Genomic DNA, 21,492 nt, shown 5'->3' with positions numbered 1-21,492 from the left:
GCTGAAATGGAATTGCTTCTCTAGCAATTAGTTTATTGATTTAATCAAGAGTCTTTAATGTAGAGGGTGAGTGTGTGTGAGCAGAGGTGGTGTGTGTGTGTGTGTGTGTGTGTGTGTGTGTGCGTGTGTGTGTCGAGGAGGTGTTGGGACGTGCTAGGTGATCTCCTCCCCTGGCCAATAAAGCGGGGATTTGTGTTTGACTCTGCTCTTAAAGAAACAGATGAGCCAGCTGAACTGAAATACTTTCTCCTGTCGTGTCGATTCTTGTTTCCTGCCGTGCTTCTCAGTTCCTCTCAGAGATGTCTTCTGTCATTTACAAAATGCTGATCCCAACCCAAACTTTCAGCTCTAGTATGCACTGTATTTACTCACTAGCATAGGGCGAGTTGCCTGCAGATCCATTGAGGAAGTTGGGCGAGGTGCCCAAGGTTGCCATGCCAGAGTTAGCGTAGCCATTCATGCTATTGGAGACAGAGCTGTAGCTACTCTGCTGGGGAGTAGAGCTGGGGACATAACCATGAGGGGACACACTGCTTGTACTCCTACTGAAACCTAAAGACAGAGAAAGAAAGGGAGATGGAGAGAGTCTTAGAGGTATAGCAGATGGCAGACATACCAAAACAAGAAAGCCTACATGCAGCTGCTGCTAAATGCTCCTTTTTTCATTCTAATGGACATAGCTTTACAAGCCAGAAGAAATGTTTTGCTTTTTCTTAGAAAAATCTTAGACAGCATATGGGAGAGAAAAAAAAGCAATGAACAGAGTGGAGGAAGAATGATATGAGAGGGATCTAGCTGCAGCCCCCCCAACGCTTGAAACAAGAGGACTATCACCCTGCTGGCTCCTCTTCAGAATTAGATATATTGATAAGGCAATTAACGGTAAAAGGCCTTGGCGGCTCTCTTGTAATTTACAAAGAATGAAGCTAGTATTTCTGACAGGACCTTTCATGCTTTACAGGGGCAGTGAACAGAAGGAGAACAATGTAAAATGGAAGACTATAAATACACACTGATCAGCTACAACACTAAAACCGCTGACGGGCAAAGTGAAAATCATTGTTTCACTGCAGTATTTTGCTGTGACGCCTCGGGTACTGCCATTCATGTGGCGTGGTAACGCCCACCTGCACATTGCCCTGCAGGACGGTGTGCCCTGCCTGCACATGAATGGTGCCCAATCTGTTCACCCGGCCTTCAAACTCTACAGGATTCAGGAACATCCCTCATACATGGATGCATCACTCCACATCACAAACTGCCAACATCCCAGTACCAGAAACTACAGGGCACCCATGGGTCAGAGCTGCTTTGAAGACACAAAGTGAGCCTACACAATAGCTATACAATATACAACATGATAACATAGGTGAGGGAAAAAATGGCTGGAACTGAACATCTGGGAATTTCCACTCTCTAGTGTGGGATGTCAAAACGGATTTCGCTGAGGTGATTCTGGCTCCCGGGCTTTATGTTTGACACCCCTGCTCTAGTGTAACAAAGGCTACTCATCACAAGTGTTGTCTCACTTCTTCACCACTCTGCTCCTCCCTGATTAAGTTTACATTTTCATCTAATATGAGGGTGAAACAAACGATAGTTTAAAAATGTTTCCGGATGAAAATGAAGGGCAGAGGAAGCTCATTGGAATTATTGAGATGCATCCAGAGGCTGGTCCATCCACTCTCCTCTGGTTCCCCCGATACATGTGATGAATCACCACTGACTGCACCCACATCCCTCTCTGTCAGACAGGGGCCGACCCCAGTCTAATATACACACCCCTAGGACCCACTCATATTTCTCCATCGTACTCCATCCACGGCTTTCTTTTTCTCCATTCTTCACTCTCTCACCATCTTTCTTTCAAGTTTTCCCCGTTTCTTACTGTCACCTCTCCTCCTCCTGTCCTCCTTTTTCACACTTTCTTATTTGCTCCATGCTCTTAAATCACTATCTCTAAATTTCCCACATGAAAAATAAAATGCCAGTTGCCCCCCTCCCCACTGTCATCCCTAAATGGACAACAACAAATAAACATTTTTTCCTTTTCCCATGACAATAGGCCAGAATTGTTTCCTGGTGCGTTTGCTCACCCTGATTGGCTGTTTGTGCCACCTCTGACCCGGTGAAGGAGTTTACTGCCATCATGCCAGCATGAACAGAGCTGCTGCCAAGACTGGCTAGCTGGTTGTGCCCTCTTGGGACTGTTGTATAGAGGGCCTCCGCGATATCCGCTGCTCGTTTCAGAATCATCTCCTGACGATGAGGAAGGAACAAAAAAAAAAAAAAGAGTGGTGGTCAGTAACAGAGAAGAGAAGAGAAGAGGGAAAATATATCCTTGATGTTGGCTTTATAGCCTGATAAGAATGCTAGATCTCCACTCAAGATACTGCACGTGTAAATCTAGCAGAGCTGAGTGGTTTTTATCAGTTGTCGCTGGGAGTGGTGGGATTGGTTCAGTAAATGGAGGAAAGGCTCATTAAACAGACTCATCAGATCTTTAGCCTGCCTCTTCCTCCCTGTTTTGCGTTTCCATTCTTCCTCCTTCAGACTCGAGCCTTAATCCCACTCCTCCTCTTCAACTGCCTTCTGCGTTCCCTCTAATCTCATCTCCACCCTCTGCATTGATAAAAAGCTCTAACATAGTCTAGCGTGCATGGTTGTGGGTCCCAGATCTTGCGCGAACACGGCAGGGTGCTACATCGCCAGCAGAGATAAGCGCCTTTGATGCTGCCACTTGGCCCGAACCACAAACATAATAATGTCTAATAAGAGATATTGCTGTTTGTGTTTTTGTCTGTGTGTGTGTGTGTGTAAGAGAGAGTTTACCTGGTTATTGTGAGGCATCCCGTACAAGGCCTCCACCAGATCTGCCGCTCTCTTTAAAATCACCTCCTGCAATCAAGCGCAGACAGAGGAAGGGGGATTGATCACAAGTGTGGCGGCTCAAAGAGTTCAGTCACTTTTATTACATTTCACTCCTTGCATTATGCTGTGAATGCAGAACAGAGAGAGTGTGAGGGAGAGGAAAGGGGTAGACAGAGGAAGGGAGAGGAAGAGAAATGGGCCCATCCCAGCACTTTGTTACTAGCTGGGCAGTTTGGGAGAGCAGAGGGAAGATACTGTTATCTGTGAATAAAACATGAGCCTATATCTCTCTATCAGTCAACTATCTTCCACATCTTCTCACTCACTCTCTCTCTCCTCTGTCGCTGATGGATCACAAACCTGCCGCACATGATCACGCATCAATCTCATTTAACACAACATATCATCAGGTTGACGGCTATACAACTCTCCTCGTCAGCCGGGACACACCCGTCTCCTGCCCTGTATTAACCCTGGTAATGATCCGAGTGAATAGCCCTGTATCCACTTTGTGTGATAAATGTAGAACATCATTGCTCAGGTGAAAACCGCCGAGTGGAATTTCCCACATCAAACATTTATCCTAACGCAGCTTCTCCGCACTCATTTTCCACCGCTTACCACCCTTTCCCTCCTCTCTCTGTCTCTATTCTTTTTTCCTCCCTGAATGTATGAGTGTGTGACTCCAGGCAGTCTTTATATATATATATATATATATATATATATGTGTGTGTGTGTGTGTGTGTGTGTGTGATGTAGACACCTACAGTCCTACAAAACCCTTTTTAAAAGTTAATGTGCCGGGGCCAGGATATATGCTGGAGGCGCGACAACCAGAAAATTGCAGCCCCCTCCCCTCCAACCTTCTCCTCGTTTCTTTCTCTTCCACTCGCGCACACTCACGCTGTGCGTTATACTCTCCTGAGTGTATCCCTCGCTGTGAACAAGCCCCGGAGCATGTGTGCTCTCTGTTCCGTGACACGCCGCCTTTCAATCAGACCTCATATCGCACACACACGCAAACACACACGAGTGTAACCGCACACGCAGCCATGCACATGTGGAGGCTGTCGAGCACGCCCAGGACATGACGAGAGGGTCAGCAAAGCAATAAAGATTGTAGAGCGCTGTCCGAGGTGCTAAATTCACTCAATAATGGGAGCGCTGCCTCTGTGTTAACCTCCCATTACTAGCACTATCTGGGGGAGGCAGAAAAGGAGGCGAGGGGAGGAGGAGGGTGAGAGCTGGGAAGAGGGGAGACCAGAAAGGAGGCCTGCTTGAGGTGATTGAGAGATGTAGAGGCCCTAGGAAGGTAAGTGGTTCTTTAGTATGTATGCACTGCTCCTCGCTTCCTTCTCTCTGCTTTTCCTCGACGCCCCATGCCTCCCAGGGATTGCTAGATAGTTAGATGGATGGATGAAGGAAAAGGAGAGGAGGAGGAGGAGGAAAAGAAAGCGGGGGAGGAGGGGAAATGAAGGAAGTGTGAGGCATTAGGACACGAACAGATCTGCAGTTGGAGTGTAACGGTGTTCCGGGAGCACACGTGCAACCTCAGTCTCTTTATTTAATTTTTCTTTTTGCCCCTCTCTGCACCAGCCATTCTGCTCGTTCTCCTTAGGTCTATTATGTGCGTGCATCTCCTCATTTATAATTCACTCTCCCCTCACCTGAGCCTCCGAACTACTTTCACTTGCCCCCCCCCCCCCCCCATTAATCACTCTCTCATGCTCCTGTGCCCTGTCTGTACCTATCAGTCTCTCGTTAGCGAAGGGATCTGTCCAGTAGCTAAACGCGATTAGGCAGCGCTCCAGAGTCATTCTGATAAACAGATAAATGTGGTTAGCGCCGTGCTGCCTCCCTAGCCCTGCTGCTGTAAGGGGAGACCATTTCCTGGGCGCAGGGTCTCTTCCCGTAAAGTCAGACCCACAGAGACGTCAACAGGAAGGGGAACCTGATCCAGAGCAGAGCCTGGCCTCGTCTGGCAGGGCGGTCACTCATTAGCCAGCCCCAGACCCCCAGCCACACCGCAGCCTTAGCTAAACACCCTGCAGTCTGGCTACCCAGCAGTCCCCGCTCAGTCTGACTGCCTGACTATTCTACAGCACAGTATGGGGCTGTTTTCAGCTGGATCACTGGATCATTATCGCAACATACAGAGATAGAACAGGGGTTGGCATATATCCTGCCTATTCTCTGCACGGTGTATGTGTGTATGTGTATTGGGGGCGGGGCGGGTTTGTCAAAGTGCCAATATATTGGAATATATTATAGTCCCAGTCAGTTGAATCTAGTTTAAAGACCCACCAAAGAACAGCCACACAGAGGCTTGTGCCAAGGTAGCTTTGAATGGACATTTGTAGCTCAAGAAGTTGCCAGCATATGCCCCTCTCCTGCCCCTCTCTAATGATTGAGGCCAACAGTTGAGAGAGAAGCGTGGTCAACAAACTGTTATTACCTCAATAAAGGCACAAATCAATAGAGCTGAAATGAACAACCAGGCCTGCCAGCTACCGCTGTTCATTTAGAAGTGAAAGAGACACCGCCAAGCGAGGGAGAAAGAGGAGGAGAGGAAAAGAGATGGATGGATACAAAGATATTTGGAGAGATACGGGGGGTTGATAGGCTAAAGACCAGAACTCACCGGGACAAGTCTTGTATCCACCAGACATGACACACAGTGAGGACAAGTGATTTCTCTATCTTCCTTCTGCATCTACCTGTGCTCTCCATCTCTGCCTCGTGGTGACTTCCCTCCACTGAGTTTATGTGTGCGTGCGTATGAAGGCATAGAGAAGTCTGTGTGCATTTCTGTGTGTGTGTGCTGCATTGTGGATAAGTGTGTGTGTTGGAAGTAATAAAGTCCACCCGGGGTTGACTTCGATCCACTGACCCAGCAGGAGGTAAGACTGGACAGCTATGATGGATCACCTAACCTGCTTCTGCCTCTCTCTTCCTCTCTCTCTCTCCCCTCAACCTCCTTTCCTCTCTCTCTCTCCCTCTCTTTTCCTCTCTCCATCTATCCCCTTTCCTCTTCCCACTTTGCCAGTCCAAATGACCTTATACTCAGTGGAAGGATGAATAGAGTCGCTTGTGCATTCATTGCACAAATAAAGTGTTTGTTTGAACAGAAAATGACCATGAACATGTGGTTAAATGTTTATGTGCATAGTGCATAGTGTCATGTATGGCCTACTGTCTATAGCGCATGGTTTGTTCCTCTGTCTAAGAGGTCATGCTGTCCTTGTGCCATGTATATCCTACATACTATGAAACTCAAGAGGTTTTCAATACATCTTTGTACCAGTGTTACCAAGACAGATTCTTGTGAATTTATTGTGCTTGGCAACTAGTGTGAGCAGACACATGAGAGGAGCAGAGGCACTGTACCTTAGGTAATCTCTCTTGATCTCCAGGGTGTCTGGGAATGACCTTCTGTAACCTCTGGAAGCCGTAGTCTATGGTTGGTTCGTTCAGCGCTGAGCAGGAAGTGGAGGGAAGCAGGCAGAGAGAGAGAAAAAAACAAACATTTACAGCTTGATCCTTAATGATGAACACACCTAATGTTCAAAAGCACCAGAGAAGGTACGGCGGGAGAAGCAAGTGACAGCAGACATAACTGAATCCATGAATATTTCAACATTAAACTAACCACGCTGAAAAATGTGGGTTTTCTCTATTAGGTCTGGTGTGTGTCTTTGTTTGCCTGTGATGTAATGAATCTCTCTCTGTCGCCCGCTTTGGTGGTTAATAAAAAGACTGTCAGGAATCAGGGAAAGTGAATGTGTGTGTGTGTCCTGTGGTCTTGCGTTGATCAGCGACTAATATAAGCAATTACAGAGCTTGGTTCCAATATAACAAAGGCTTGATCGCTCCAGGGAACAAGCTAAACACACACATGCACACACACACGCACACACACACACACACACACACACACACACACACACACACACACAGTCAGATCATCCAGGCAGCAGGGAGAAAGCACTCTCTGCATGCTGTGGTCGTGCTTCGGTAATTGAATATGAGAAGGTTTACCATGAATATTTAAACATTAGAATAAATACAATGAAGATCTGAGGCTTATAGTACAAACACTTCAGAGGAGGATTGTTGGATAAGTGCTCTCTCCACATAATTCATTCCTAATGTACTGTCTCTCCCTCTCCTGTCTTTGCGGGCTGCCTCGGGGGGTCAGGGCACAGTCTTGACAACTTTCCTGCGCTACAGCCTTTAAGACGCTGCTTCCGGACCAAGGTTGAAACAGTAAATGTGCGCTTGTATGGAAGAAAAAGAAAAGGCGCCATTACACGTGAGAATCGCCTGTATGCATCTGTGCCGTCCGTCTGTTTCCCCTGTGGGTCGCAGCTTGGACGTTTCCTGGGGGCTGATGCCCTGCTCGCCTCACATCTGAGCAGCCAGGCTGACTAGGCGGCCCCCAGAAAAAAGGCCCCTAGAGGCTATGAGTACAAGCTGTCCTGCTGGACCTCCAGTGACTTCACCACGGCTCCTCCTGAGCCCGCCCGCTCAAACACACGGACCGAAAAAAACAGAGTGCGGGAGCGAGAATGGGTGATGCTCTGTTTTGGCAACACAAATGTATTTGGACAGCTCTCCCAGTGGAGTGTTCCAGCGATCCATAAGAGTGAATGAAAGGAAAGGTGAATAGCTAGAAGCAAAGACAGCAAAGAGATGGAAAAGTCGAAGTAGAGATGCCAGAGGCTGGCTCAGCTTACAGAGAATGACACACATTACAGGGCCAGCTGGTTTGCTGATAAAATAAGCCAAAACAATGAGGCGATCACATGCAACAAATAAAGTATGAATTATTTCCGAGGACAAATATTTGACATTACTTCCCTATTCTCTGATCTCTCTAAAGCTTTAAGGAGGATTTGCCCTGGATTAGGCCTTCAGTCTGAGGAGGGGATTGTTCCGACAACATCCTCTCTTTCGTCTCAGAGGCTTTTGTTTTTATGATGAATTTTTTATCAGTTCCCCACAATGTGCCAAATGAGCCTCGAGTGAACAATAGCATAAAAACCCAAGACATACATAGATACCCCTATTACAAATAAAGAGACAATTTTGGTAATTGAGAGAGGAAGTGATATTGTCTCTGCTCGTTTTCAAGGACCATAAAGCAGAAGACGAGTATGTGGGGGACAACGCACATCACTAACTATCTGCCTGTGCCTCTTTGGGGATTGTCTTATTTTTATGCCCTTATATCCATGCTCAATATCTCACATTTTACACCAAGAATTAATGCTAGAAGAAGGAAAAAAAAAAAGAAAAAACAACTTTCCAAGTTGGAAAGAGGAGTGGTGTGCTGCTGCCCTCCAGGATTCCAAGCACACTCTCCTATTCAGGTATATTTATAATCCTTAGCTGTCGCTCTCCAGAAGAGCAAATCAAAGCCAGTAAAACATAACTGCCATAAATAAATGAATAGATGAGCAACAGCTCTGGACTGGAGGGATTCACCTAGCAATCACCCACATCAGATCAGATCAATGCTCATGGAAATTTCATGAAGCCTAGAATCCACATCGCTTCATATTTCACTATAATAACCCACAGAGCCGCAGGGGGAGTGTGTACGAAGGGGTGGATGGGGGGCTAGGGTGAATGGGGGGGGGGGGGGGGTTCGGATGGATGTTTGGGGTGCAAAGAGTAGAAGGTCGAGTGGGGGGGGGGGGGGGGATCAGGGATAATTGAGAGGTAAGAAGAGTGGAGTTGTCCTGGAAACACAGAGCAGGAGGAGGGGGGAACAACAGCCAGCGTCCAGTTGCCCTGTCTTCTTCTCCTTCTGTGTCACAACACTGTGAGTGTGAGGAGGTGAGTGGGTAGTGTACTTGCAGGGTTAGGTAATTGGCTCTGAGGCTTGATGTTAACACCTTAACAGGCCCTCAGACAGCGGGTAAGGAGCTGATCATATCACAACCTTCTGTTTCTCTCTCTCTCCTCCTCGCTCCTTACTCTTTCGTCTCCCCCTTCCCTCGTCTCCCCCCACCCCCGCCCGCACAGCTCCCCCCCCGTCCTTCCCTCCCCTCTGCAGTCTCCAGTGCTCAGGTGTGATCTCATAACCGCTGCCTGGCGATCGATGCCGCCAGTGGCAGGGGGTTCAATAGCCCTGAATTACGGCTTCATTTCTGTTCACCCCCACCACGCCCCACCCTCTTCACACACACACACACACACAAATGAGAGCTCCCCGTCCCCCCACCTCCAACACCACCTCTCTCACACATACACGCACAGCACCCCCACCAACTACTCACAATCCAGATCAATACCTTACAATCTAATTTTTATCCATTTTTCCATAAACCCTGAGATTGCGTTTATTTGCAGAATCCGACAAGCTAAATAAAGCATCGCTTGAACATGTCAGGGAGACTAATGCATGGCTGGAAATTCATACACAGAAAACAGATGAGTAGAGCCTTTTGGAGAGGAGAGGCTGAGCCTGAGAGAGAGGGCTGGAAGGAGGGAAAGAATGTGTGTGTGTGTGTGTGTGAGTGTGTTTGTGTGTGCAGAGAGATTCTACAAATCAATGGAGGTGTGGATACTACTACAACCTAAGCTCTAATTATCTGTTGCAAAAAAAAAAAAGTGCATGTCGACAGTTAACAATACCTGACAGCATGGCTTCTCGCTGGGAGAATGCAAATTCTGAAAATCCAGATGAAAAGTGTGCGCTTGAATTAAGATATAAGAAAACACGAGAAATCATTTCCTCCGGTGAGCGCCGCTCATTTCGGCGGGGAACAAAATAATCTACATTCGAAATTCATTTACATCATCATCATGGAGCAGATGCTCCCATAATAAGAACGGAGCATGCTAAAGAGGCAAGACAAGCCACATGGTGCAGAAAATTAATCTCAATCTCAAATAGAGGTGTGAATTTCCTCGCAGTTAAGACTGCGCGCCGTAAACGGGAATGTATGCAGCTATCTCAGCTGGCCTTGTCTCCAGCTGTAGACCAGCCGTTTTAATCAACAGCAGGCATCCCGCCCAGGCTCAATAAAAGACAGCATTCACAAACAGGAGCAAGACAAGTAATTGACCAGCTCGTGGCTGCACCCCACTTTTATTGCCAGATGACTTCGTGCCACATTCGTGCATCTGTGTGATGTGCGAACGTGCTCATGCGTGCGGTGATCCACGTGTGTATATGAATGTAGACTACGTCTGTCTATGTTAATGTTAAGTTTGTTTATGCAGCAACATGTGCGGGAGATTTTCCCGCTGATTATCATGCACGCTTCTCCAAAATTATGATATCAACACAACCAGGATCACATATACTTAGGAATTTAAAGCACTCTGGCGATTTGTAATTAAAGCAGTGCTTCTCAGTGTGCATCACCAGCAGATTTCACCACAGTGCGGGACAGTTTAATTAGAGCTAGCACTAACTTTAAACTGCAGACTCTTGTTTGCAGCACTTACCTGTGTCACACTTTTACAATACAGTGTCTGTACTGTATAAAATGAGAGACAACTGACAGTCCTAAAACTAATTTGGAACACACAGGCAGGCGTGCAGAGACGGAGAGAGATGTCAGCAGCAGCTGGTTTAAATTCTGCTCTTGACTTTTGTCTTTTCTCCCCCCCCCACCTCACTGTTCCCGCGCCTCTTTGCTGCAACTGAGTGATGTTTCCTACACACCTAATCTGCACTGAGCGCTGAAAAACTACCCCTAATGTTTGTGTGTGCGCGGATGCGTGTCACCGTGCGCGGTGCCAGGCTTAATGTGAGCCAGCAGAGCCTTTTAATATCAGCAGAAGCTGTAGTGGAAGCACTAAGCAGACAAGGCTGCATACTGAGGAGGGAGGGATTGCCTTTTGAGCGACAAGGGTGATTCATCAACTCCCCCAATCTATGGCCGGCATCCTTGTGTCACACAAACACACACACATGAGTACAGGTACACACACATAGGCCGCACTGGTTGGGTATTATCATTTTATGTTGCATGGCGAAAAGAAAAGAGAGAGCTTCCTTGATGAATGTTACAAAGACAGCAATCTAGTAAAAGGTGATACACAACCAAACATGGAGATGCATTTGTACAAGGGGGGGTTGGGGGGGGGGGGTTGACCTGATAATGAGAGAGAGGGAGAGAGAGCAGAGGAAAGTGAGGGAGATTAGGGAAAGCTCTCAGCCCCAAAGGTGGGTAAGGCAGAGGGCAGAGAGAGGAACAGAAGGGGGATAAGGGGATAAAAAGACAGAGGAAGAGCAGGGAATTAAAAAAAAAACATTCTTCTATTCTTATCAGTGGATAGCTTAATTGCCTTTGATGAGTCTAATTTGAGCTTTCTGAAGTCTAATGGCACAGGAGTCCTCAGAGACAGCAGAGGACACATTACTGTAATAGCTTCTCTTCGAATTTTCTCTGCACCAAAAGTTCTCGTCTCTTCTTCTTTTTTTTCATTTTGGTGGCGGCTGGTTCTAGAGTATCGATAATGATGCAGAGAAGGGCAGAGGGGATAAACCTATAGGTAGGGCTATGTGGGTAGGTTTGTGTGTGTGTGTCGGGTATGTTTGCAAAGCAGCAGTAGCAGCAGTATTGGGTATGTGTTGACTTAATTAGGTCTGTGAGCTGCTCGCTTTCCTCTCCTCAGCAGAAGTTGATTAGCAATGCCAGCTGTCCCCAATGTAATTCAGAGCGTGCATGTGTGTGTGATCGTGCATGCACATGTAATATAGGAGTATATGCATGTCTGTGAGTGTGGGGATGTGTTGATGTGTGTGTATGTGCCGGCTGCCAGCTGCCACGCAGCGCTGCCAATCCTCCATGATTAGTACCCACTGGCAACTGGGCTCAAACTGGTGCCAAACAGACCCAGGAGGGCAACATGGCCCATGGTAATCCTCCATCCCTCGCTCCCATCTTTCTCCACTCTCCTCTTTCTCATCCACCTCTCTCTCTCTCTCTCTCCACTCACATCGATTGCTTTTCTGCTCCAAATGCCCTGCTCATCCTCCCCTTCTTTTTTTTTTTCTTTTTTCCCGCTGCTAAATGTGAGCAGGTTTCCTCCTCACTGGGAGAAAGTAAAATGACAAAAACCTATATTTGAGACGTACAATTGCCCACGGGGGTGGCTGGAATGAAGTGTGTGAAAAGTAGAACTGGGGTATGTGCCTCGACACAGTTGACTCTGTCACCGCCAGCTCTTGGCACGCGGCACCGTGGCGCATGCGCTCGGCACCCAGCGGATGACCTCTTGCTACCTCTCACCTGTTGAGATTCTTCTATACGCCTCCACAGAAGCCGAGCATGGAGGGACAGAGAGTGGGGAAAGGATGAATTTGTTCAAAGAAGCCGAGTTTTGAATAAGTGAATGTGACAAGGTGAAAGATTGGAGGACTAGGAAGCGATAGGGCGTTTATGCATGCGGTTGCCACATGTCTGGCACATTAAAAGGCTGCGTATACACATATGCACACCTACACACACTTATACAAACACACACACACATAGCTCTATGGGTTTGGCAGAGTGTGGGCTGTTGGACAGCTCTGGCATGGCAAAGGCTGCCCACCCATCTGCCCTGTGTCTTAGTAATGCAGTTACTTGTCAGCGTGCATGTGTGCGCTTGGACTATGTTCACACTTACGTGCAAACAAACACAGGCATCCTATTGCAGTCTTCCCCACAAGTACACAAAACACAGTCATAGCTGTGACGCATAGGAACACACAAGATGCAGGAAACGCTAGCAATGTGACGCACGCGCGCTCTCTCTCAATTGTGATTTTGTCAAATGTTGGTAATTCCAGCCGGGGCTTACGGCCTAAGTCTATCAGTGGTTGAGATTACAGACAGATTTATGTGATTCACAGTCTCCCAGAGGACCTGTGGCCTTGCATTGGTTAATCACAGCTTCACATTCACTCTCTCTGTGCCGCTCTTCTCGCGGTGCGTTTTTCACTCTGCACCAGCGTGCTCTGATGTAACACCCGAGCTATTCATGCCCCCGTGCTGACCATCAAAAAAATAAAGTAAATAAATAAATAAATATCACACACTCCACACGGACCTCTTCCTTTCTGAATCGCGTCTTCGGCAGGGTCAATTCTCAATAATCCCACCAATCAAAAGGTTAAACCTCCTCCTGACCTTCACCTGCTTCATAAAAGAGGGCAAATGCTTTTCCTCCTCTGATCAGCAGGCTTTTTCCACTGAATTATTGAGTACTGTTATTGAATTTTAAGTTGCTTAGCATGCACATTTTTCACCAGAAACCGTCCAGAGAAATGACAGCTTATAAACTGAAAGACAAAACTTTAGGAATACATATATATGTATATAACATTAAAGTGAGATTTTTATAAAATTTAAAGTCAGCGTGTGAAGATTTTGATGTGATTATAGCTTTAAATTTATTCAACATGAGTTGTGTGTAGAATTGAGAGAAACTGGGAGAAAAGCCAGCAGATTGGTAAATGTTAGTGTAAAGGTACCTGTGTAGATGAAGCGTCCAGGTGTGCCTTTGCAGAACTGTTTGGATTTGTAGGAGAGTGTGACTTCCACCACCCCGGGGATGTGTCTGGGTGGAGTCTGGACGCGGATGGCATGGGGGGTGATGAGCTACAGGAAAAGCAGAAAGGCCAGGCAGATTAATGCAATGATACTTCATATCTAAACATGTGCACTGGTGGGGGTGGGGGTATTCTCGGCTCATCTCGGACCTTTCCTCGGCAGCTTTGACTTTTTTTCTTTGTATAATCGTCCTGAAAATGATGCGCTTGGCTACGAGCCCTCAGGTGGCCTCGTAGCCTAAGGCAATGTCACTGTGAGGCTTGGGATGGTTATCAGTGCTGACACGGACTCTGTAAGAGGGGTTCAAAAGCAGTTATCTGTTTATGAATAAAACACACTTTTCCTCTGCGTACGCCTATTGAACAATGCGAGTTAATGTATAATGCGCCTGCCTCTGCCGCCCCTGTCTCCGTGTCTGTCAGCTGAAGCTGCCGTTAGTCACATTAAAGCACAATTGTGTCTTAAACAGGCTCACTTAGTGCGGCTGATGAGCCCGCTCGCCACGCACGTGTGTTCACGCTGAAGGGTCTTTGAAGGAAAACGGTAACAAGACAAAACACAGATGAGACCTCGCTGAGTGCTCGTTTCCTGTACGCTGTAGTGAACGAGCACTCAAAACTAGCAGTGCTCAAAAGCTATCACTGCTGCTGCCAGCGCTTTGTGTATGTGCGCATGTATGTGTGCATCTGTGTGTGTGTTGTTCTAGCTGTCCTTTTCATTGCTCACTTAGCTAGGCTTTCATTCTAGCATTGTTTGGCCCCACTCACCTCTCAGCAAGATAATATAGGAGCTTTTTATAGAATTATTCCTTTACTAAAGAGAAAGCTGTTTAGCTGCGCTGCTCACTGACCTTCAATTTCACACATAGACTCCATTTACATTTTAGTCATGTAGCAGATGCTCCTTACAAAGGGATTCATACTGTACGATGTGAATATATTTCAAGACGGAAGATAGCACCGTATTAAAAGACAGGAAGAGAGGTGAATAGCAATATGACAGAAGTGAGAGCTGACAGAGAGAAATGCAACAATAGGCTTCTATTGAGATTGTTAAGTATTTCTAATATGCATTTAGAGCCCTGCAAACAGTTATTTCTTATAGTATCATTTATTAATCATGACTGCTATTTCAATTAAAAAGCATTTCCAAAAATGCTGGTACTTTGTGTGAAATGCAAACAAAAACAGAATGCTGTGCTTTCCCATTCATCTAAACCCTGTATTAATGTAGGAATTGCATAAACATGTGATATGATTTGTTGGAACTAAAAGGATTTACTTTGCTTTGTTGAAAAAAAATCTCAAATTTCAGATTTTTTTTAACACCAGCAACACGTTTTAGAAAAGTTGGGACAGGGACATGTTTACCAATGTGTTGCATCACCTTTTCTTTTAACAACACGATGCAAGTGTTTGGGAACCGAGTAGTTGTGAAAGCCAAATGTTGTCCTGTTCTCGCTTGATGCGGGACTTCAGATGATCAGCACTGCTGAACATGACTCAACAACGACATATGCTTTGTTCTGTTCAAATAAAGGAAAATTGTTTTTTAAGGGTTCTGGTTTTTATCCGACAACAGCGTCACACACTGATCCATGTTTTCCTCCAGGTGATCTTTATTTATGTATTTGCCCAGCTTTTCCATATGCTGGAAACAACTTAACAAGCCTCATTTTCAACATTTGATGTAGTTTTGGTGGAATTTAAATGAGGCTATTTGCAGATGGTTGCTCTCTGTTTAGTAATATTGATTTCATGCAGTGTGGGTAACAAGGGTTTATGTGATTATATTATTTGTCTATAAAATAATTACAACATTATCAAAAGTGTGATGCTACAGTGTTACGTTAAGTTTTTTTGCAAAACTTTTGAGCACTTTTAAATCACAATTATGTATTTAATCTAATGTAAAAATAATGGTTCCCAAATGAAGCATTTAAAAGACTGTTTGCCCACACTGGCTATATAAGAAGTGTACCAAGCCAATAAAAATAAAACAAACAAACAAAAAAAACACAAATATGACTAAATTGTGACTAACCTCACTCCAGACCAGCATTGTCCCAAAGATGACCTGTAGGCCGTCGAAGAAGTTGTCCCCGATGATGATGACTGTTGCGCCCCCTGTGGTCCAGCCTTCACTAGGGCTGATGGCTTTGATGCTGGGGGTTGCTGGGGAAAAAAAGAAAAAATATATATAAAACAGATTAGCTGCTATCCTAATGAAAGCCTAGAAGGTCTTTTGCTATTGGCAGCATGCATAGTCCCCTCTACTTTCCATCTCTCCCTCTCTTTAACACACATGCACACACACATACACATATATCACCTATCGCCTCTCTCCCAGGGGTCGGGGGGCGAGTGAGGAATACTAATCAGAGTGATTATATTCGCCCCGTTATTAAACATCACCCCTGCCCCGCATGTGAGGGCAGCGGCGGTGCACTTGTTTTATGACACGTGGCAAAGCGTGCGGGCGTGTAAATGTCAGGTGTGCTCAGTGTCTGATCAAAGGCCATGCGACCGGGGAACACAGCAGAGCCAACAGTAGCTCTGCCCTCTGAATACACTGCCTTCATTAGCCGAACACTTAGCTCTTGCTCAGCTGCCTGTTTCATATATCTGTGTAGTAGCCTGTGTCTCAGAGCACGACCACATGGGCTCCTTCCAGCTTCTGCCCGGTACATTTGTAATGGATTTTTCTAAGCTCCCAGTGTTTTCCTTCTAAGCATATTCTTCGCATCTTATGGGACAAAGTACGTGGGACCACAACAATAAACAGCATTTTCAATAACTGCCATTCAGTGTGCTTTTTGACCTTATCTCTTGGTGTTATGATTGCTGGATGTGATTGAAGAAAAGAACAGCATTGGGAAAATACATGTTTATACAAGCTAAATCTCCTCTCCTTAACAGATATGCAGCTTGTCAGACATGCTGTAATTCTGTAAAGCGGCATAATCCACTTTAGACTAGGCTGACTTTTTTCCCTGCAGCCTAGCCTTTGCTCTTTGCCTGACTCCCTGTTCTGTTGATCCTCCCCAACAAGCTGGAATGATATTTAGCCCCCCGATACGCCTGCAGAGATCAGCGTTCACCAAGCAGCAATCTGTGGCCGTAATCATGGCCTAAGATGCCTCCTTTTCACAGCCGCTGATATTATGTGCGCTCGATGTGCATGTGTGTGTTTATGTGTGTATCTGTGTGTGTGTGGATTAACCAGATGGTGGAACGTGAATCCATGTGATAGGATTATACTTTGGGGTGTTCCTCAGTGCCATCTGTTCAACTCTATGCACTGCTCATCTATTGCCGCCTGAAATGGGCCCCAAAGTTGCGCATCCTGCACACAAACTGAACCCACACCAGAAAGGGGGGTGGGGTGGGGGGTGGGGGGAATGGGAAACTACTGTCCTCTTTTTAATGAAAAAAATTATTTCTCTATTCTTTACACTGTTGGGCACTTCCCCCCCATTCTTTCATCACATTTACATTTCTCCCTGTAACCTGTTCTGTTCCTTTTATTCCTCTTGTTCCTCCTTTTTAACTCCCATCACCGGGAAAACTGAAAATCAGAGGGGAAGAAATTCCCAAACAAATCTCTACGACACGAGAAACATCTGTTGGTGTCCTGTGTGCACTCTTCTTTATGTGCAAGATCCAAGCCTCGCTGACGTCTCCAATATGTCTCATCTTTGTGAACTTTTCTAATCATCTGTGAGACCAGTCGCAGGGACAAGTGGTCCACCTTGCCTCTGGAGAATAGTCATTAGAAAGACTTAACCATAACATTCAATCTTAATGCAATCTACTATAGGCCATCATGTAAATCCCCGCTTATTTTTTTGTCATTATCATCCCTGAGGTTGACTTTCCTCAAAGAAAAAAAATATGTTTCTCTTATTCAATGTCTGGGAAATCGAAATGAGAAAATAACTGGATTAGGGACTTGGGAATCAGTGCAGGCTCCTAAATCATGTGCACATGTCATTATGAAGTATTAAAGGTTTGGGTTTGACTGTGCATGCGGGGGTGTGTATGTATGTGTGTGCAAGGGGCTTTTCAGTATGTGTATGGGTGTGTTTGAAAACCTGAGGGATGGGGAGTGATGGAGGGCTGGAGGATAAAAGCAGGTCTCCGAGGAAATAAAGCCAGTGTTGGCTTTAAGCAGAACAGACCTCATAAGACACATAGTGCTTATGCGAGGCAGAGTAGAAGGCCCAGAGGCAGAGACCTGAGGGGAGCAAGCCACAAGGGAGAGACAAGAGACTCACTAGCTACCACTCACTCCTCTCTTAGCTCGAGTTAGAAACCCTACAAGAGAGGAAAGTGAGAATCCAGGAGGAAACAGGAGAGAGATAAGAAAGAAAGGAGGTTGGAGGGGGAGTGGAGTGGGAGACAGAGGAAGGGTTGAGTGTGGAGCCAGACAGGGGGGAAGGGGTTGAGAGAGGGAGGGAGAGGAGTGGAGTCATAGAGAGAGAAATAAAGTGAAGGAGACAAAGAAAGATGGGGAAGAGAGCCGAGGTGTTTTGTTCTCGCTTTAAATACCGTGTTCCAGGTAGGATGGCGTTCCTTCTGACGGGTCCAGCCTCCGAGCTCGGCGCCCGTGTTTTGAGTTATTGTGCACAAACATGTTGTCGGAGACGGCCAGAACGTGACCCTCCACGCTCACCGTAGTCGACACAACCACCTGAGAAAAAGGAAAACCAAAAGAAAGTGAGAAACAAGGTGTTAAAAACAACAAACAGCACCCTGTTGTGGGTGCTTACAAATCTTCAGTAATTGAACGCTGTCGTGATTACGCCAGACAAGCATTAGGAGTAAAAAAAATGCAAAATGCTATGTGGATTAACTTACTTTCACACTGAAGTAAACATGTTTATACTTCTTTTGTTATATCTACAATTCACCAAACACTTCATGAAGACTGGTTCATATATTTTCTAGGAATAAATGGGTTTTAACATATGAATCACTATTTTTGTATATACTTTTATTTTAAACATGTAAAAGAATAAAGCACAACTGACATATATGGATATTAAAAAACCCAAATATATTAATCATCTGTATATAAGTAAGTCAAGTTTTATGCTTGAACGTGAGTAGGAAGTAGTATAAACTTATATGACCCTAATGCTCCTTCCTGTCTAATGAATGACAGCAATATTTTACTTTCACATGACCTGCCAGTCACCTGCGCTACACATACGTGTACCCTGAGATTCACTCCCACCCACACACACACGCTTACACACATTACATAATCTTTAACCCACGTTTAACAAATACTCCAATTTACATTATAATATTTATTCGTATAGTCTCACACGTTCATGACTTTAAGGACTTGTTTTTTTTTTATGACCAGTATGTTTTACACTTTTTAAGTTTTACTTCCACTATTTTTTGTCCCAGAGGGGTTAATTTGACATTATGTTGCTTGCTTTACCATATCTGTGGTGCTTGTTTAGTTAAAAAAAAGCCCACTTTGGTCACTTAAGAAAATAGCTGGGAACACACAGTATGTGTTGGTGATGTATTAGGAAACCATAGCCTACAGTTGCCTACTTACACATCCTGTAGATGTGGAGCACTCTCCTTTTAGCTACGCTTTGGTCTCCACCAACCTCTGATAGAAATGGCGTGCTCTTTAGCTGCTAAATACCTCTCAACCTTTACCAGCAGCTCTCTGCACTAGACACATGACACCAATGATTCGTAATAGAAATTCATAGGAGAATTCCTTGAATGCATATATGGAGGTTGTTCACATCTGGACATCTATTAGCCAGTTTAGATGCACAAATGCACATGCAAAGTATTTTGTATTTTTATTATAACATGAATAGTTAAAGTGTAACTTGTTAGGAAAACTTCACTGATTCACTGGTGATTCTAGACATGCAACACTTATGTCCCTTTGAAATTAAAGTTATTGCTATTTCCTCATTCACTTAGACAGGGGCTTCAAAATAACCACCAAATTTGTTGCCAAGATGGCTGCCAGTGGCGAGCCCTTCTTCCAGAAGGAACAGGAAGTGTGTGCACAGTGGATTCTCAGAGCTTTTTCCCTTAAAGGAGCCAGTGGCTGCCACCAAAAACAAAGCTGTGAGAGCAGTAGGAGTCATCCAAAACTGTAGAGTTGTCAAAGCAAAGAGCAGAAAGATGCTTTGAAGAGCTTTCAAATAGAAAGCTGGGTTTATCATTCCTAACGGGTTCACATCTACTTATCGTTTCATGAGGCATTTTGCAGCTTTGTTTGTGGCGTTTCCATATGTGGGTTTAGAACTGAACGTTCTTTTGTTGTGATGCTTTTCTCTGAGTCCTCAGGACATTTGTTTATTAAATCTTTTGTAACTTTCGAACATTTATGCTCTGTGGCTTCTGGACATTTTTACTAGAAAGAGATCTTTTGAATTCTTTCTGTTATTCTTTGAAAGGAAGGAGATTCCGCTGTGGTTGTGTGTGCAGCCTTAAAAGAAAGAAGAAGAAGAAACAGACAGAAGTGTTGCTCCTGTCCACTATAAATACTGAGCTAGGCATTCAGACAGTTATATATCACCTGAAAACGCCTCATGTCTCGAGGGTTCCCTGCATTCTTCAGGCAGTTCTGGTTACACTTCAGGAAGAACTTGAGGAAGAACCTGCACGTGCAAGAGAAACAAACAGCAAGAGAACCGAATGAGCTGTTGCAACAGCACCTGTGAGTCACTGAAACAGTGCGAGCTCCCTTCAATAAAACACACAACACAAATAAAACAAATAAAAGAGCAGTGGCAGACAAGGCTCATACACTATCCCACCATCATCCATCAGTTGTTTATGACAAAGGCACTTTGCTATGTAAAAACAGCTCCGGGATATTGAGTAAGATGCTACCTTGTATATCCATCTCTTGGAGCTGCTGTCACAGCTTGCCATAAACTCACCAGGGCAGACGCAGAACCCCCACCCCCCACCCCCCACAGCTGCACAGCCGTGTGACGGAGGTTGTGCTGTAGCTACTCTGCAGCATAGTGTTGTCATTCCTGCCTCTCTCAATCTCAGTGTGAGAGACCACATCAACAGCACCTGCCATGCATTATTAATAGGCTGAGATGGCAAGTATGGCTACCCGCATCAATACTTAATGAAGGAGGGAGGGAGGGGAAGGAGAGAGGGGGAGAGAGGGAGGGTCGGAGGAGTAAAGGGGAGAGTTGTGGGGGTGGGCTGAAAAGCAGGAAGGGGGACGGCTGACAATTTATTCCCTAGCCCCACCTCAAGGCTCGAAGCCTGACAACTTCTTCTTTAACTGAACCTACACTACTGTACGTCTCGTCACTCTCCCTTCTGCGCTGTCTGTCTGTCTTAAAAAACAACAACAACAACAAAAACACACAAAAAACACCGAAATCAAATGAGCCGCGAAAATAAACAGCGCCGTGTACAAATAAACAGGAACCCTCAAAAGGGGAAAAATGAAACTACAACACACGCCACCACCACCGACCCCCATTCCCCCCCACTTCCCTTTGAGGTAGCTCAAAGAAGTGCTGACAGCTGAAACTGCTTACAATACAGATCTCGACCAGCCAGTGAGAGAATCACTCCTTTGCTCAGCTTTTCTTTCATATGTCTTATTTTCTCCCCTCTGTTCATTTGTTATGGCTAGGATTCTGCACTGGGCAGCGCGTTTGGAGCCAACCGCCTCAGATATAATCATGCACGAGTGAGCGCATCACACACACACACACACACACACACACACACACACACGGGCACACACAGACACACATACAGAAACATGTCAAGAGAAACACTGTAAGTAGCAGCGTGCCTTGGACAATTGCTTCATCTAGGGATACGAAAAAAGAGAGAGAGAGAAAGGAGCAAAGAAGATAAATGGACAAGCTGGAGTTATGTCTCATTCCAAGGGCCAGCCTACTGCTGTGTGCATTATAAGCATCTGATGTAACACAAGAACTCGTGAATTTATCCCTGACAACTTTTAAATGCGTGACAGCTGGTTAGTGGTAGATGCTCCTCTTGAAGCAAAAGAAGAAGAAGAAAAAAAAAGA

General features: G+C 45.4%; 1 protein-coding gene across 5 annotated transcripts in view; it reads right to left on the bottom strand.

Moving 5' to 3' along the window:
* Positions 1 to 21,492, bottom strand: part of LOC146524334 (transcription factor COE1-like) — a 55,585-nt gene that overhangs the window by 5,964 nt on the left and 28,129 nt on the right. For all 5 annotated transcript variants that reach the window (XM_085178729.1, XM_085178721.1, XM_085178736.1 and 2 more), the window contains exons 7-14: positions 19,998 to 20,079; positions 17,981 to 18,122; positions 15,474 to 15,604; positions 13,352 to 13,478; positions 6,259 to 6,347; positions 2,833 to 2,898; positions 2,097 to 2,259; positions 373 to 552 (exon numbers count right to left, since the gene is read on the bottom strand). In XM_085178729.1, coding sequence (XP_085034855.1) covers positions 373 to 552; positions 2,097 to 2,259; positions 2,833 to 2,898; positions 6,259 to 6,347; positions 13,352 to 13,478; positions 15,474 to 15,604; positions 17,981 to 18,122; positions 19,998 to 20,079 — 980 coding nt within the window. The remainder of the gene's footprint in view (positions 1 to 372; positions 553 to 2,096; positions 2,260 to 2,832; positions 2,899 to 6,258; positions 6,348 to 13,351; positions 13,479 to 15,473; positions 15,605 to 17,980; positions 18,123 to 19,997; positions 20,080 to 21,492) is intronic.

This window comes from Neolamprologus multifasciatus, chromosome 2 (assembly GCF_963576455.1).
Source record: "Neolamprologus multifasciatus chromosome 2, fNeoMul1.2, whole genome shotgun sequence".
NCBI classification, from domain to species: domain Eukaryota; kingdom Metazoa; phylum Chordata; class Actinopteri; order Cichliformes; family Cichlidae; genus Neolamprologus; species Neolamprologus multifasciatus.
This window is presented reverse-complemented; position numbering and strand designations above follow the sequence as displayed.